The sequence below is a fragment of the Astyanax mexicanus genome, chromosome 10 (assembly GCF_023375975.1).
Source record: "Astyanax mexicanus isolate ESR-SI-001 chromosome 10, AstMex3_surface, whole genome shotgun sequence".
In the NCBI taxonomy this organism is placed as follows: domain Eukaryota; kingdom Metazoa; phylum Chordata; class Actinopteri; order Characiformes; family Acestrorhamphidae; genus Astyanax; species Astyanax mexicanus.
In genome coordinates, this window is record NC_064417.1 from 37096864 (window position 1) to 37112721 (window position 15858).

The following is a 15858-nucleotide window of genomic DNA, read 5'->3' on the forward strand; positions in this document are numbered from 1 at the left end:
GAGAGAGAGAGAGAGAGAGAGAGAGAGAGACGAAGAGAGAAAGAGAGAGAGGGAGAACAGTAAGGAGAGAGAGAGGAATAAAAGAAGGACGGACAAAGACATGAAGAAAGACAAAGATAAAGAGTGAGGTAGAGACAAGAGCATGCTAGAGGAGGAAATAGTAATATTGGGAGAGAAATTGGTAGGAAGTGCAACAACAAAGAAAAGGACAAAAAGACAGCAAGACTGAAGACAAAGAAAGTGAGGTAGGAAAGCAAAGTAAAAGGAAAATAAAATAATTAGTCAAATGTTAAGGTATGGTCAGAAGAAAGGGAGATGGAGAGAATAAATATAAAGAGGTAAAGAAGAAGAGAGATTAGTGCTGTTGGCACTTGTCGCTGTGGTGGATGAAGTTGCTCAGTGTGTCCAAATTAAATAAGAGACCGGAGTGATGGATGACTGGTATCCAGCTGCCTTGCTCTCTAAATCACTGTTTACAATGCGTGACAGCGCTGCTTCTGTCATTACAGCACACTCGCATCCACCACTTTAGTCACACTCAGATAGAGAGAAGAGCAATGATGGAGCGTAAAAACTAAAACAGAAAGTGGAAACGTTGCTACGTTATTTTTAATTCTCACAGCCTCTTCCTCATGCAGAAACTGATTTGTTAAGGTGTGAACCATCTGGAATTTGTGTATGACAGGTGCTAAAATGTTCACGAGCACACACTGATAAAAATGTCTTGATTTTAGAGGTATTACAGAACAGCAAAACGGCTTTTATTCAAGAGCAAACGAGGAAATATATGGTACTAATTTTAATACTGATTACACTGCAGTAAGTGTAACTGATTAAAAAACAAGCCCCAAATAAATAAATCTTTTCCAAAGAAAGAAAAGAATACTCTATCATAAGCATATTTGTCTGTGTCAGACTGAAAACGTGCATCTCCATTTTTGTTTGGTTTCTCCACATTTAGTTTCTTTTTACTTTTTGACAATGTGAATCTATATGGAGCTGACACAAGTAGCTGAATCAGCATTTTGTATATTTGAATAACATTTACCTGACTTTTTAATAAATGTAATATACTAATGTTAAATATAAATAAATATTAAATGAAATATTAGAAATTAGAAATATAAAATTCTGAATTTTGTATCAGAAAAAAAAACATGTTTACAAAATGCAAATTCAAATACTTGCGTCATCTGACCGTTGTTCTTCACATTGTATAAAAGTTTTATAATTGAAAGATAAGACCTTTCCTTTCAGTAAAGTTGACAATTTTATAAAAAGGTTGTGTGAGACTTTGTGTTAGGTTGGTGATTTTATACAGTTAAGTACTGTATTAAACTGAAAGTGGATACATAGTCCACATGTGCATTCTTAAAGTATTATATCGAGAAGCCTGATTAATTTTGCAGATCAGAACATCACAGTTTGATTATATGCTTGTGTTGTAATCTTAGTCTTGTGCATCATTTCTAATTCTTGACAGTTGTTAGCAAAAACCTTGCATTCATAAAATGACAATTTTCTAGGACAACAAAACCTGCTTAACATTCAATAGGAGGCTTGTTCTAATATGAAGTACACCTTCTAGATTCACATTGTAAATACTTGATTAATTAAACTTAACAGTATTAAACCATAAGCATGTAACACTTGCATATTAGGTTTAAATGTTTAATTTTTATCCAACTGTTCCCTAAGGTAGTGCAAATTAACTAGTAGCTAGTAGAACTGTTTGTATCTACAAGTAATTCTGCACTATAACGAATGATTAAAAATCTGCCTTAAAAATCTCTGCCATAACTGTAACATGTTAAGAGTTTATGTTCTTACTTTGAAGCCTGCTTTCAAGCTGCAATTTAGTTGTGATACTGCTAGTATAATTTTTTATTTTAGAAATGATGCAGTAGTATGAAAGACTCTCTCTCTCACGCTTGTTCGTTTGTTCTCTCGTGTGTTCTCTCCCCGTGCATGGATAAAACAGTAACATTAACAGGCCAGCTCTAGATGGGCATCCTCTGTCAGGCCAGGTTAGCGTTAGCATTTCTGCTGCATGAGCGGCTGGGGAGCTCCGTTTTATTCCTGGTTATTTATATATTTATTTTACAGCACATAAACACACACATTAATGGACTTCAGTCTGAAGTGTCCTATGTTGCAATGAAGCTGTAATCTTAAATCTAATGTCTGTTTGGGAAGATCATACGTGGCCCTCAGGGGGCACTCTTCTTCCTCTGCATAGGAGGAGAAATGTCAAAAAAAAAATAATTTTGAAAGTTCGCATTAAATCATGTCATCACTAACTCTTCCTGTACTTAATGTATCATTATCAAGTACAGGAAGAGTGGCACAAGTTAGTGATTATGACATGATGTAGTGTGAATTTTCAAAATGGTTTGCAGTAGGATGTGTGGTGGATGTAGGCCTGTTATCAGTTTGGCCTTTACAGGTGTTGAGCTGGATTCTACCATAGAGCCAGAATCCGGTTCTATTAGGTGCATGTGTGTCATGCAGCAGAATGAGTGCTGTGGTTCAGTTGGTCCAGCTCCTCCAGGACCAAGGCCGTTTCTTTTTTCCTGACCAAATTTTGCTTCTTTGGTCCAGGGTGTGGTTTGCTTTCATAGCTGTTATTTTTGCATTGAATCAAACAGAAATTTTGGACTGGATTGGTAGATTTGAAAACACCCTTTATAGGCTGTACTGACAGAAAATTGCATTTCCCTTCCTCTGTGGCAGGTCGGAGAAAAGTCTAGGCACTTATCTTTTATGTGTCGTGGAGGACGGTGGGTCAAGCTGAGCTATACTTGAAGCTTAAAGAGCTCTTGGTATGGATCAGGGGTTTGACCATTGTCATTAGATTTGAAGACCAATGTAAAGGTTTTTAATATTATGGGAAACTACAGGAAGCTACAGAAAGCTAGAACTGAGAACACTTATAATATATTATAACTTATAAAATTATAACTTATTATAACTTATAAAATTTGCATCTTGCATCTTAGGGTGCTGTGTTCTGGAACAAAATCCTGATGACTCACAGAGGAAGACCAGTCTCAAAGGTTTTGCAGAAGTCACATTTTATGATGATGAGGGACTGAACAAGCACCTGACTGTCCTCCCTAGAGAGAAAGGATCAAATTCTCCAGATGTTGTAGAGGAGAAATCTGCATGACCCATTTGGTCATGTTTGTAACCTGAGCCGAAAACGATAACAGTTCATCTAGTTCAGCTGAACTGTTCAGTTCAACCAAAATGACTCTTTGAATATCTATAGAATAAAGTATCAAGATTGCCCAGCCCTACTTCAGGTGATAGGCTTTCCTTCATGATGAGATATTATAGTGGTCAGTGCTGTAGAAATTCCAGAGATGCCCACAGCAAACACTGTACACAGTAATGTGTCTGGACTGGTTTGTATTAAGCTGACTACAAATGTCTTGTAAACACCGAGATAAGAGGTTGGCTGTTCTGCTGTATCTGCACTGTCAATAACTCAGCTGGTGTGAAACTGGCCGTGTGATCTGTTTTATTGGTGTGTGGAGTTTTTCATTGTGTGTATGTGGGCTAGGTGTGCTGTGGTCAGCTGGCAGGATGTCTGGCTCAATCGCATTGGAATGCTAATGTGAGCTGGAGAGGCTGTTGGGGTCTCGGACCTTTCCCTAGCGAAGCGTCCAGGCCGAGCTGTTGCCCATGAAGTGCTGACCACAGCGCTTTACACAAGGAAGGACATACGTATCTATATTCATCACACACACACACACTGAACACACAACGCATACAGGATGAACTTGTAGACTGCAAAACATGCACATGTGTGTGTGTTCATGCATATATGAACACACACACATACACACACTCCCGTAAACTCTCAAGGTTACACAAAGGGTTGTCCTAACACTAAAATGACCAAACCAACACAATCTGTATACTTCTCAATCATTTTAACTGATTGTTTCATTTGTTTTAATACAATACAATAACTCAATAAATCAGAAAGATTGCTAAACGTTTCCAAAATCAATGTATCAAGAAGGAATAAAACATGGCCTGGAACATTTAATTATGTTTTTTTTTTAAATAAATACAAACTGGCTTATAAATTTAGTTGACTGTTTTAGGGTCATGGATGTATTCACAGACATGCCATGAGAAAATAACTAATATCTTGTCCCATAAATTTTGCCATGTTTTATGAAAGCTAAAGTGTGTAGGGTTTCCAATATTGAATATAATGAGATTTCTGCCGGAATCGTTTGTCTGTTCGCAGGGAAAATTCTAGCCAGATGCTGCAGGTCACAATCATTACCATCCACAGTGAACAGTGCAGTGGGTGGTAATGGCTTTAACTGTCAGGCCTTGTGCAATCTTACAAGATAACGTATCAGAAGTTTTATCGTTTTACTCTTTTAGTAGTTGGCTTAAATTAGATTTCTTACACTTAAATTTAACTATTGCATTTATATTTATCTTAAATTCTTGCTCATTTTATTTTACATAAAATCCTCCTTTTTGTTGTTTTTACTTACATATTCCTATCCCATGACTTTTGGCCTGTCAGTGTATTGCTAAAGAATACTCTTGTTTGTATGTATTCTGTCTCTTATCACTGTCACACATAACTTCCTCCATTTTTCTTTTTTTATTGACAGTATAAATCTTGCAGTTATTCTAAAATGTGTCAAAAAGGAGATACAAGAGTATAGGATGATGGTAAAATGGTACATGGAGACAGTCGAGTTAGCGTATTCACATTTTGCCTGTGGATTCTCAGTAAAGGTGTGCTTTAAAATCTCTGCATTATGTGGAAGTTTAAGCACCTTAAATCCTCTTTTCCTTAAGAAATATGAAAATACAACATAAACTCAATGAGAACTTATCGAAATAAACAGTTTAAATTTAGCGCTCCACAAACTTTCCGTATGTAGTGCCCAGGATCACTTGAGTTACGTATCAGTCTGTTCTGAACAAGTACTTGAGGAGAAGAAGTGTGTACGTTCCAACAGGCCACGGCTTTCTCTCCATTGAATAATGCAGCACCTGTAAATAATTCCTGTGGACGCAAAATGACCAGCAATTAAGCTGGTTGTGTCATATGACCTCATGACGACACACTGTGTCAGAGTCTTCTCATGTTTTTTACACCAGTGTGTAAGAACAGTTTCACTTAAAATAGTGGGATTTTGCCATACCCAAACAGGTTAAACATAAAAACGTGTATGTACATGTGAAAGATGTATGCCCACCCCTAGTTTTTAAGCCTTATTTGTTTCAAATTAAGTTAAAAAATCACTCGCCGCTTATTGGGCTTTTAGATTTGATCAGTCGTGTTGGTAGCTGTGGGAATTGGAAAGCACCTACAACTATTTAATCTGCTTTAGTGTGTTTGATAGGAGAGGAACAAACCAATAATTAGACTATAAAAGAATACAACTTATTTTCAATTGAATTCTAAAGTCTATTTTAGTTATTTTAACAATTAACCATATGTTCAGGTCAAACATTACAAAAGAGTTTGGGGTGCCGGGTGGTCCAGCGAACTAAAGCGCTGCCACTATGATCAGGAGATCACTGGTTTGAATTCCAGTTTGCCATCGGCTGCCGGAGCCCTGAGAGAGAGCACAATTGGCCTTGCCCTGTCCGGGTGGGTAGATGATGCTCTCTCCCCACATTTCTCCTAAGGGTGATGTCGCTCAGCACACAGCGTATGAGTGTTAAAACCGCTTTTCTTTCCTCCGAGTGTGCTGGCTACTCAGCAATGATGCATTAGCAGCAGTTCCAAAACCTACAGATAATCACTTTTAACTTCTGTTTGTTAAAGTGTAGAATAAATTCTCCAGTCTAGAATGAACGTAAAGCTAACTGGTGTGTTAGTGTGGTCACTACACAACACCCCGAATGAACAGCTAATCATTTTCATATGGAAAAAATTGCGAGAAGGAGGGAGAAGGTGAGACAGAGATAGTAGGGAAGACATATTAATAAAGAATGGGAGAACAAGGAGCAAGAGTTTGAGCAGTGTCAACTGGAACTTACAGATACACTGTGTGCTCCAGTGCTGATCAAATGCAGGATGAGATCCAGATAAAGGAGTGAGCGATGGGAGTAAGGCGAGCTCCTGCCAGAACTTTCCATCTCGCATTGTGCTGCTAATTGGCTACAGTGTGCTATTGTCTGATAGCGATCTCTAAGAGGCGGCTCAGTGAAGCACACGCACCATAAGAGGGGTGCTATCACTTTTCACTGCCTGTCTGTCACTAATTCACAGTGGCAGAGAGATAGCGATAGAGAGGGGGTGTGTCTGCATGTGCTTGCATCCACCTGTGTGTATATGTGTGCAAATCTGTCGATGGCTAAATTCAATGTTGAGTGTTCCATGAAATTTTAAAGGAACAGTTTTTCACTTAATACCCATCTTCCAAATGTGTAGCGTATGGACCGTCATAGCAATATACTGTATATGCACAGGTTGCCACATCATTGAGACTGTGTGAGGGGTGAAGTGAAAATTGTTAGGAATGGAATATAAAATTGAAGTTGATGATATAGAAGAAGAAAAAATATGTACGAATAAGCAAATTAGCCACTTTGATGAATTTTTGAGATGCAAAGCAGTAGTTTGTAAAGAGGCAGTGGCTGACTTCACATATGTTGGAGGAGTCATGTGCTAGTCTTTACCCTCCTGGTAAGTAAAGATGTGATTGATATTGTTTTTTATAATAATGATGGCAAGCTACATGACTGGGATTCAAACCAACAATCTTTAATGTGATTGATAGTATTTTTGCAAATAATTGACTAATGTTTGCTGATTGATATGGCACAATACAGTCACATGACTGACTAAGCAAACTGGGGGATTTGCAGGCTAGTTACATTAAATTTATAAGTGAGTGAAATGTACAGTCTTATTGTATGAATTTTATGTTTATGGATAAATGTTTAAAAAAAACGGTCTTTCACAGAAATTATGTAGAACGTTTAATGGTGTGTTATGTGGGCTATGAGTTGCAAAAAATTGAAAAGCACTGCTAGTGCTCTTGTTCAAATAAGCTGTAGGTTCTTCTGTTCAGCATACTGTCACACTCACAGAAAGCAGAGCATTATTTACATGTGTATGTGGTGCTTCACTCACTGCTTAAATTTATTTGGTGTTGTAGGATCACTGTAAGTGACAAAATCCATGCCTTCAGCACCATCAGTAATATAGGCCCTACAATAAAGCAGACCTCAACTTTAATTGGGTACAAAAATCAGTTATTACCAGCAGTGAAGTTGTTAGTTCTTAACCCCCGTGTTCACAGCAGCACATCAGAACCTGAATGAGGCTGGTGACAGCGGTGATAAAGATGAAGATGAGGTGGCAGAGAGCTAGTGTGTGGTTCGTTTTTTAGAGGCTTGTGAGGGTGTATAGAGTGAGTCATATGTATATATATCACCCCCAAAGTGCCCGTGCTTCCTGCCTGAACCCTAATGTGAGCGTAAATCAGACAAGAGCCTGATTCTGAGACCCTACCAAGCTACTGCCACCATAGCTCACTGCTTTACTACCCTCTGTTTCTCTCTCTCTCTCTCTCTCTCTCTCTCTCTCTCTCTCTCTCTCTCACACTCTCTCTCTCTCTCTCTCTCTCTCTCTCTCTCTCTCTCTGGCTCTCTTGCTCTCTTCATCTAGCTCTCTCTTTCTTCTTTCCCCAATCATAGTTTAATGTGATTCCACACACGTCTCCAGCATAAAAGGCTTTGTTGTTCTAGGTGGGGTTGGTTGGCAGCAGAAAGAAGTGAAGTCTGGTGGGTTTCAGTGCTCAGTATGATCAGTAACTGTGCAGCTAAATTCACCCTATTAGGATTTTTTATTGAAAGCATGTTTTCTTTATTCTGTATTCTTGCATCAGAAAGTGAGTTCTGAACTGAAACTAAATCCGAAGGTTAGTAGATCAATATAACGTGAAACTTGAATTTTAATTATTTTTAAAAGAGCAATTTTAAAATCTGAAAGAGTTTTAGCTTGTTTAATAGATGGATTTTATATATGAAACTGAATGTTAAAGTTGGTAGGGGAGCAGTATATACTCTGAAACTGATATATATTTTTTACAGTCTGCTTAATAGCAACTTAAAAGCTAGAATAGAATTTTAATGCTTGTGTAAGATCAGTGTAAAATATGACTACATTTTTTTTTTTTGTAAGAGGATATTTAATTCTAAAACAGAGTTTGGCAGAAAAGCAATGTTAGGTTTAAAACTGAATGATAAAGGTTAGTTAAAAACATCTCACACTGAATTTCATGGTTTGTGGAAGAGCAACTTCATTCTATTTCAGTATAGTTGTGATGAGTAGATCAGCTGGCAGTATGACATAATTTCATGAATTACAGCAACGATGTTGGTTAGTTAAGCTTAAATATGTTAATTTAGTATAAATATAACCACTTATTAAATAGAAACATAAGGTCTGTAAATATTTGCAAATTTTATAAACAGTAATTTACCAAAACTGACTAATATAATGCCACTATGATTGGGAGAATGCTGGTTCGAATCCTGGTCCTGCAGCTGGCCATCAGCAGCTGGAGTCCCGAGAGAGCACAACTGGTGCGCTGGCGACTCCGTAATGATACATTTGCAGAAGTTTGAAAAGAGGCAGTGGCTGACTTCACATGTGTTGGAGGAGGCATGTTACAGCAAATTTTGTAATCAGTAATGTGCCAAGACTCTTATGTATAAAATGTAATTTATCAAAAGAAATATTTAGTGCAAACAAATAAACAGCAAAAACTAACTATACAAACAAAAACACACTTACCATACCAAAACAAATATAAAATACAATTATCACTGTTTTTTCCATCTTTACAATATAACAAAATTATATAATATTATGGTGTTTGAAACAATATAACACATCTCTGTGTACAGTGGTGATGTGTTTGATCAGATAGCATAGATGCTTATTGGTGTGGTTGGATGGGCATGGGTGAGCATACGTGGGTCTAGGTTCAGGTAGATAGTGTTTAACACATGGTCATTTTGGTTGTAATGCTTGATGCTGTAACCTCATTCTACTCTTCTTTCGTTTCCTTCTCCAGCACAGCAAAGTACAACGTGCTGACCTTCCTGCCACGGTTCCTGTACTCTCAGTTCAGAAGAGCAGCCAACTCCTTCTTCCTGTTCATTGCCCTGCTGCAGGTAAGAGACCGCGCCAGAGCTGTGATCCATCAGCTCTCAGCGCCACAGATACACATCTGTCTGGCTCAGTTTACTCTAATCATAGGATGAACTTTAGATAACCCCACAAACTTCCTGGGAGTCACCTTTTCCACTGATTCAATTTGAATTGTAGTTTAACAGCAAATTTTAGCTTTAAACTTCAACTTATTGCTACATATTTTACTCTAGTTTATTTAGCTATTTTTAAAATCAGGAGGTGCCATTGCAGTACATGGTGATGAAGATCGAGCTCCAGCTTTGCATGCTGCTTTCCTCCAACATGCTGTCAGATGTGAGCTTTGACTGTTCACTCGTCTACCTGAACTGGTGACCTTGAGAGAGAGTTAGAGAGGAGAGAGGTCTTTAAAGCACAGGTGGTCTGTGTCTTCATTACGCAGCTGTCAGTGCAGTGACCTTGAATAAGCAGCTACGCTGTTGAGGCGAGCACAGCGGGCAAAGATATATCTCCACTGCATGAAAAGGTGTGGCTTATTGGATAGGTAAAGCTGTGTTCGTGCATTATCACAAAGGAAAAGAAGTAGCTTTATCTAGCATGCTTTGATATTTTGATACACCACAAAGGAAAAACACACTGATGAGGTTCAGTGTCGCTGGCTGGCCTGCGGTCTCTGCGCTGTCACTGGAGTGAGATGTAAGAAAGCAGAGTAAGTTCACTCCAGATTGAGTGAAGGATTCTGTTTCCTGTTCTATTATTGAATGTCCGCCCACCAATACGAGCCGCTCTGTCTGTGCTCTCAACTCATTCTCTCAGCCATCTCTCAGTCTTTCAGGCTATATTAGGGCAGCGTATTTCAGGGTGTATAATGACTAAAGTCACACTCTGTATTAACTGACCGATTTGGTTCGGCTACAGCTTGGCTGATAATAGAAAATGTGGTTCCGCTTGTGTAAATGAGATCACAGTGGTATGCAGGCCTGCTGGGTACAGTTCATTTGAATGAGTGCCACCTATTTCCCTCCTGTCTCTACTGCACACGCTCTGACTTCAGTTCTTCTCTAGTTCATTTGGTCAATCCAGTCAAACAGTCTCAAACATCATCAACCCAAGACTATACAAAGAATTTCGAAAACTTTAACGATGTGATGTTGCTTTTCCCCCTGTTGTGCAATGAATTACACTGCGGTTACAATTAGGGGTGTTCCATATAGTATCGTACGCATTAATATCCAAAAAAATGTCGTGAACAATATTATGGCACGATATTTCAGAGTATATCACCTCTATATCACTTCTAATTATCACATCAGGGTACTACTTTTTTGCTGTTTTTAGCAAAGGAAAATTTCCTACTATATATCTACTAGAGACAGATTATATCTGTCCAGTATTATTTGTTTTACTTTAATCCAGGATACATGGAGGTATTTGGAGTGCAGTATTAGTATAATGACATTCTGGATTGACTTATGTTACAAATCAGATAAAATGATTTTCTTTTTAATAAAATAAAATAAAATTGAATTTTCATTTTGTTGCAGTCATGTATTCTTAATTTTTTTTTTAAGCTCTGTGTTTTCTCATGTCGCCAAGAGTATCGATATCACGAAAAACCTATGAAGTATTGTGATTATTATTTTAGGGCCATGTCGCCCACCCTTAGTTTCAATTCAGTTAGCAAATGCTTTGCTACCGTTTATTGTCATTTTCTGATATTAAATTGTGCGTGAGAAGCAGCTGAACAGAAAAACATGAAGGATAAAACACAAACAGTACACTTTTCTTGAAAACCATAATATGTTGCTGACATTAATGACTAATACAACAATCAGCTTCATCACTTCTCACAGTGTCATACATCCTGTGAACATCCTTTTTAAGTTGGATCATTTCCCTAATTGGCGGCTGCAGAGGTCTATACAATGGTATTTTTTTATTAGTTTATGGAATTCTAGGTATGATGCACCTTAAGTCTTTGTGGCACAACTAAAATTCAACACACCTCTAATTTTACACCGTGTTTAAATAGGGGTGTAGAGAAAAAAATATATATATATTTAAGTATTATGATCTTATGATCTTATGTTTTGCAGTTCTGCATCAGTTCTCAAAAACTCTATAGAATTGTATGTAATTTCTTACAAGTAAAGATTGTAGGCAGACAGGAGTTAATTTTATGTTGTGTTTAAACTGTTAGCTAGCAGTTTTAGAAATGGTAACTTATTTTACTTATGAATAAAAGTCTAGTTTTACCAAATATTGATATATAATACATTTTCAACCCTTTGTCGTGATATGTGTTATGTATCGCCTGTTTCATGCCAGAACACAGCCCTGTGTTCAACATATGGTTTAGTATAGACTTTACACCCTAATGTATGACCTTACTTACGTTCAGCTGGTGCAGCCGACTGCAGAACTGTCCAGTTGAGTGCAGTAGAAGAGTGATGTTCTGTGGGTGTACGTGCTGACTCCTGCTCACACATATCTGCCCCTGCCTGTCAGTTTAATGGTTAATGGCCTGCCCTTGGGGCATTCTTCTCACCTCCTGTTGACCAAACACACACATGCACACACGCAATCAGGCTCAGAGTTCCAGGGACGCGTCCATCATGAAGGACACAGTTTGTCTTTAACGCCAAAGTCCCTGAACATCAGATGAATGTTTGCATGTGAAAGTAGACAGTGATCTTCCTCATTAAGGGCTGGACAATGATTCAACATCAGTACATACTGTGATAGAAAATGTTACAAACATTTTAATACCATTAAGAACCCACCTGAGGCTGGCACTGAGCCAGCACCTACATGCTCGCGTTAAACTAAACTACACACATGATACAGATATTAAAACCACAGCAGTGCCATTTAACCACTCAGCAACTATCAGAGATTAATCTAAATAAGCTCAAACACTGCCAAGACTGCCTGTGCTGTCTTCTAGCGTTGCAGATTAAACTAAGTTGAATCTGTCTGATAGCATTGTGCATAACATGCTACTCTACACATCATAATAGGAGTCATGAGTCCTCAGCCAGATCCTATTAATGAATAGATGAATAATATAACTTTTTATCAAAATATATTCAAATATCTGAACATCTCAGATTAAGGCATATTTGAGGAGTATATGATCTCCTAAATATAATGTTGGCATGACTATTTTCTTTAAATCCTTTGTCATTCTTCCTTAAGTAAAGTTACCTTGAAATTACCAAAACATCTCGTGGAATTGGCATGTTTCCACAGATCGATGGAAATTCTGAAATATATTGTGATATCAATTTTGGGCAAATTGTCCAGCTCTATACATGTGGATAGTTAAAGCTAGCAGTAGGTGAAAACTTTGATGTTTTCTATTCTTTTTGCTTGTTTAATGTGTAAATAAATAAAGTATGTAAATAAATAAAATGTTCCTATGTCTGTTTTTAGCAAATTCCAGATGTCTCTCCAACTGGGCGATGGACCACGCTTGTGCCCCTGCTCTTCATCCTTGTGGTGGCGGCAGTGAAGGAGGTGATAGAGGACCTGGTGAGGACTTTAGAATGATTATTCCGGCAGACATTATTGTATAATACATTTAAAATGCACCTAGTTCTTACTCATCTATTTAAGTTACTTCATATCGGTTTGTTATTGAATAAGCTTAGAATTTAGCTGGTTGTTTTCAATGATATTATTGGTCTTTTCCAAAGATTCCACTTTTATTTTAGTTCATTTGAGTCAATCATGTTATAATGCCTTGAAATGTATGATTCACATTACAATGAGTTCCTCATTTAGGTCTACACATCAACAGAATATATTAGAATATATGTTTCTTGTAAGTAATGGGTAGATGTCTTTGGATTGATTATAATTGTTCAACATCATTTATAAAACCATTGAATTCTGCAAAATCCAAAAACCTAAATGGTTCAATGAAATTTGGTTGTAATGAAATTTGGGCTGTAGAAAACTGCGTTGGGTAGACAAGGTATTAATCTAATTTATTTTGCTCATGACTTAGATTAAAATAATGGTTCACAATTACATTTTAATATAATATTTTTATTATTTGGTGATAATTTAGACTCAGCTGTTCTCTCTGCTCTCAGTGCGTTTAGTAAGACAGCTCAGATAACCTGTCTTTGATCTTTTTTGTTCTCCTTGAAGACCGAGGCCATCTTTTCTCTTTGTATGTAGATATTCATCTCATTAGTGTTGCAAATTCATTCAAGGCTCTTGTGAAATTTCCATGGAGAAGCGTGCTCAGGGTGAAGCCGTGCAGCGCAGTGACCCTGAGCTGAGTCTTTCTCTGCTCCGGATCCCTCCGGATGGCTATTCGATAGCTTCACTCTGGGTCCTGTGGTCAGATTCTCCAGCACAGCGCTTTTTACTCTCTTCTGATGGGCAGGAGTGGCCTCTAGGTCAAGTCTTACTGGCACTAAAGGACATTAGGGAATTTACTACTGTTTATTTCCCCTCTACAGAATATACTCTGTTTTCAAGTAAATCTTGTACTGTACTTTTTGCTTTTCTGATGCTAATATTGTAACTGAGTATCAGCTGATACTGATCCAATGCTTTGGTTCCTTAAGTCATTTACCTAAGGTGGCTGTCTAAAGGTATTGTGAAACAGTGATTTCACTTGGGTGCTGATCAAAACAACCACACAGAGAACCTTCAAGAGTCGCAGTCTAATCGCAAACAAACTCCAGAGCTAACTATACAATGTAGTCATCCTGTTTAAGATAAGCTGCTGTTCAGGTGCAGTTTAACTTGATTTATTTCAACAGCTATTAACAAATGGCATCTATGCCTATGCTCCATGCTGCACTGAAATCCGTGCTATTCTGCAACACAGAACCTTCTTTCTGCATTTACTTTCCTGCTCCTGCCCCAGATAGCTCTGATCAGAAACAATAAGTGGTTTGTTGTGACGCATTTTGTTGCATTTGGGTTTTTGTTTGTGTGAAACCAGATCAAGCCAAGGGGGAAAGCTCTCCAATTTTACGAACTCACTCTGATTCGGACCACAAAAATTATTGGTGTAAAAAACGAAACACCCTAAAAGCATCTTGATCAAAGTATTTAAACAGGCTTTACCATACTATAAAACACATCTTTCATTTGTTAAGTCAGTGTCTTTAAAAAAGAGCTGTCATAGCTTCTCATGTCTGTCGTCCTGATTCTCACATGCCAGCAGATCAGCTTATATTTTTTATACTGGTAGATAATTTGAGGCAGTCTTGGCATTTATCGAAAAGGACACTGTAAGAAACCACACAAGAATAGGATAGGAGAATAAATTAGGGTTATAGTTATGCAGGAATAAGCCATAACATTAAAATCAACTCCAAGGAGTGTAAAAACACGGTGGTGATTTTAGTTTAATGGCTGATAAATGTAATGGTGTATGGAGCTGGGTTCAATGCTGTGGCTGATCGTGTTGGATCAGTAGATTTTGACAATGACTTATCTGATATGTTTATGCGTTTAAATTAGATTTTTTTTTGATTGATTTATTGATTGAAATTTTTAAGCAGCGTCAACGTCGTAGGTGTCAGCAAAGCTTCTGGTCAAGAGGAATTTACGCTTCTCTCAATTTGGGTTTATTACAGAATTGGATCAGTAGAATTGGATTACAGTAGTTATACAGGAATCTTCCAAATACAGGACAGGGTTCAGATCAGCATCATTTCTAACAATAATGCGTTTTCGGATGAGGATTGAGTACTTAACCTTTTGTAAATGTCACCAGAGCATGGTCTTTCGCTGGTGCTGTATCTAACACTGTGAGTAACACGATTAATTATGTTTCATAATTAATCAAATAAATTAAGCGACCATGATCATAATCTGACTTTGCCATGTCTCTTTCAGAATGTGTCAAAAATCAAGATGGATTCTCCATTCTGATATTTACTGCACACACACACACACACACACACACACACACACACACACACACACACACACACACACACACACACACACACACACACACACACACACACACACACTTACACTGCTACTGCCCTGATCTAACGCCTCTGGCATGCAAACCAGTAACTATCGTATTATTCAATATGTGTCCAGACCCTTTATAACAAATACATTCATTAAAAAAAAAGCATTAGCAAGATCAGGATGTTGGATTCTCATCATTCTGCTTATTCTGTAACTCCCAAACTCATCACAAATATGTTGAATTTACACATTATTCCAAAGACCACAACATGGCATTAGGTGCTGTGCTAATAGGGTTGTCTATTTAGGCTTCTCTGTTTTTTTCTAATTTTATCTAAATTTATTTCTAATTGTTTTATAATTATTCTTAATTTTATCTCATTTTACCCCAAATTGGGAGGCAAGTTACCCCGCTCACTTGTTAGGACTCCCCTATCAGTTGTAATACCCTCAACTCTAGAAGGGTGAAAACTAGCACATGCCTCCTCGGATTTATATGACACCACTTTTTAAACATCCACTGATGCAGCATCACTGCATAGCCAGTGTGTTTGTAGAAATTGGCAGTACTCCCACTCTGATACATTAGCTAACAAAGCCTCTGCTGATTGACATTACGTTAAGTAAGAGTGATGTGGGTAGAGAGCACCATCTACCCACCCGTGAAAAGCAAGGCCAGTTGTGCTCTCTCGGACTCCGGCTGCTGATGCCAGGCAGCATCTCCCCGCTTAGTGTGCTGGACTATG

The 15858-nt window shown here is 37.8% G+C and overlaps 1 protein-coding gene across 8 annotated transcripts in view; it reads left to right on the forward strand.

The window, feature by feature from the left end:
* Nucleotides 1–15858, forward strand: part of atp8a1 (ATPase phospholipid transporting 8A1) — a 151736-nt gene that overhangs the window by 27101 nt on the left and 108777 nt on the right. For all 8 annotated transcript variants that reach the window (XR_007441035.1, XM_049484487.1, XM_049484486.1 and 5 more), the window contains exons 3-4: nucleotides 9081–9180; nucleotides 12593–12691. Coding sequence is in view for 7 of the 8 variants with exons in the window: in XM_049484487.1 (XP_049340444.1) it covers nucleotides 9081–9180; nucleotides 12593–12691 (199 nt within the window). In the remaining variant the exon portion in view is untranslated. The remainder of the gene's footprint in view (nucleotides 1–9080; nucleotides 9181–12592; nucleotides 12692–15858) is intronic.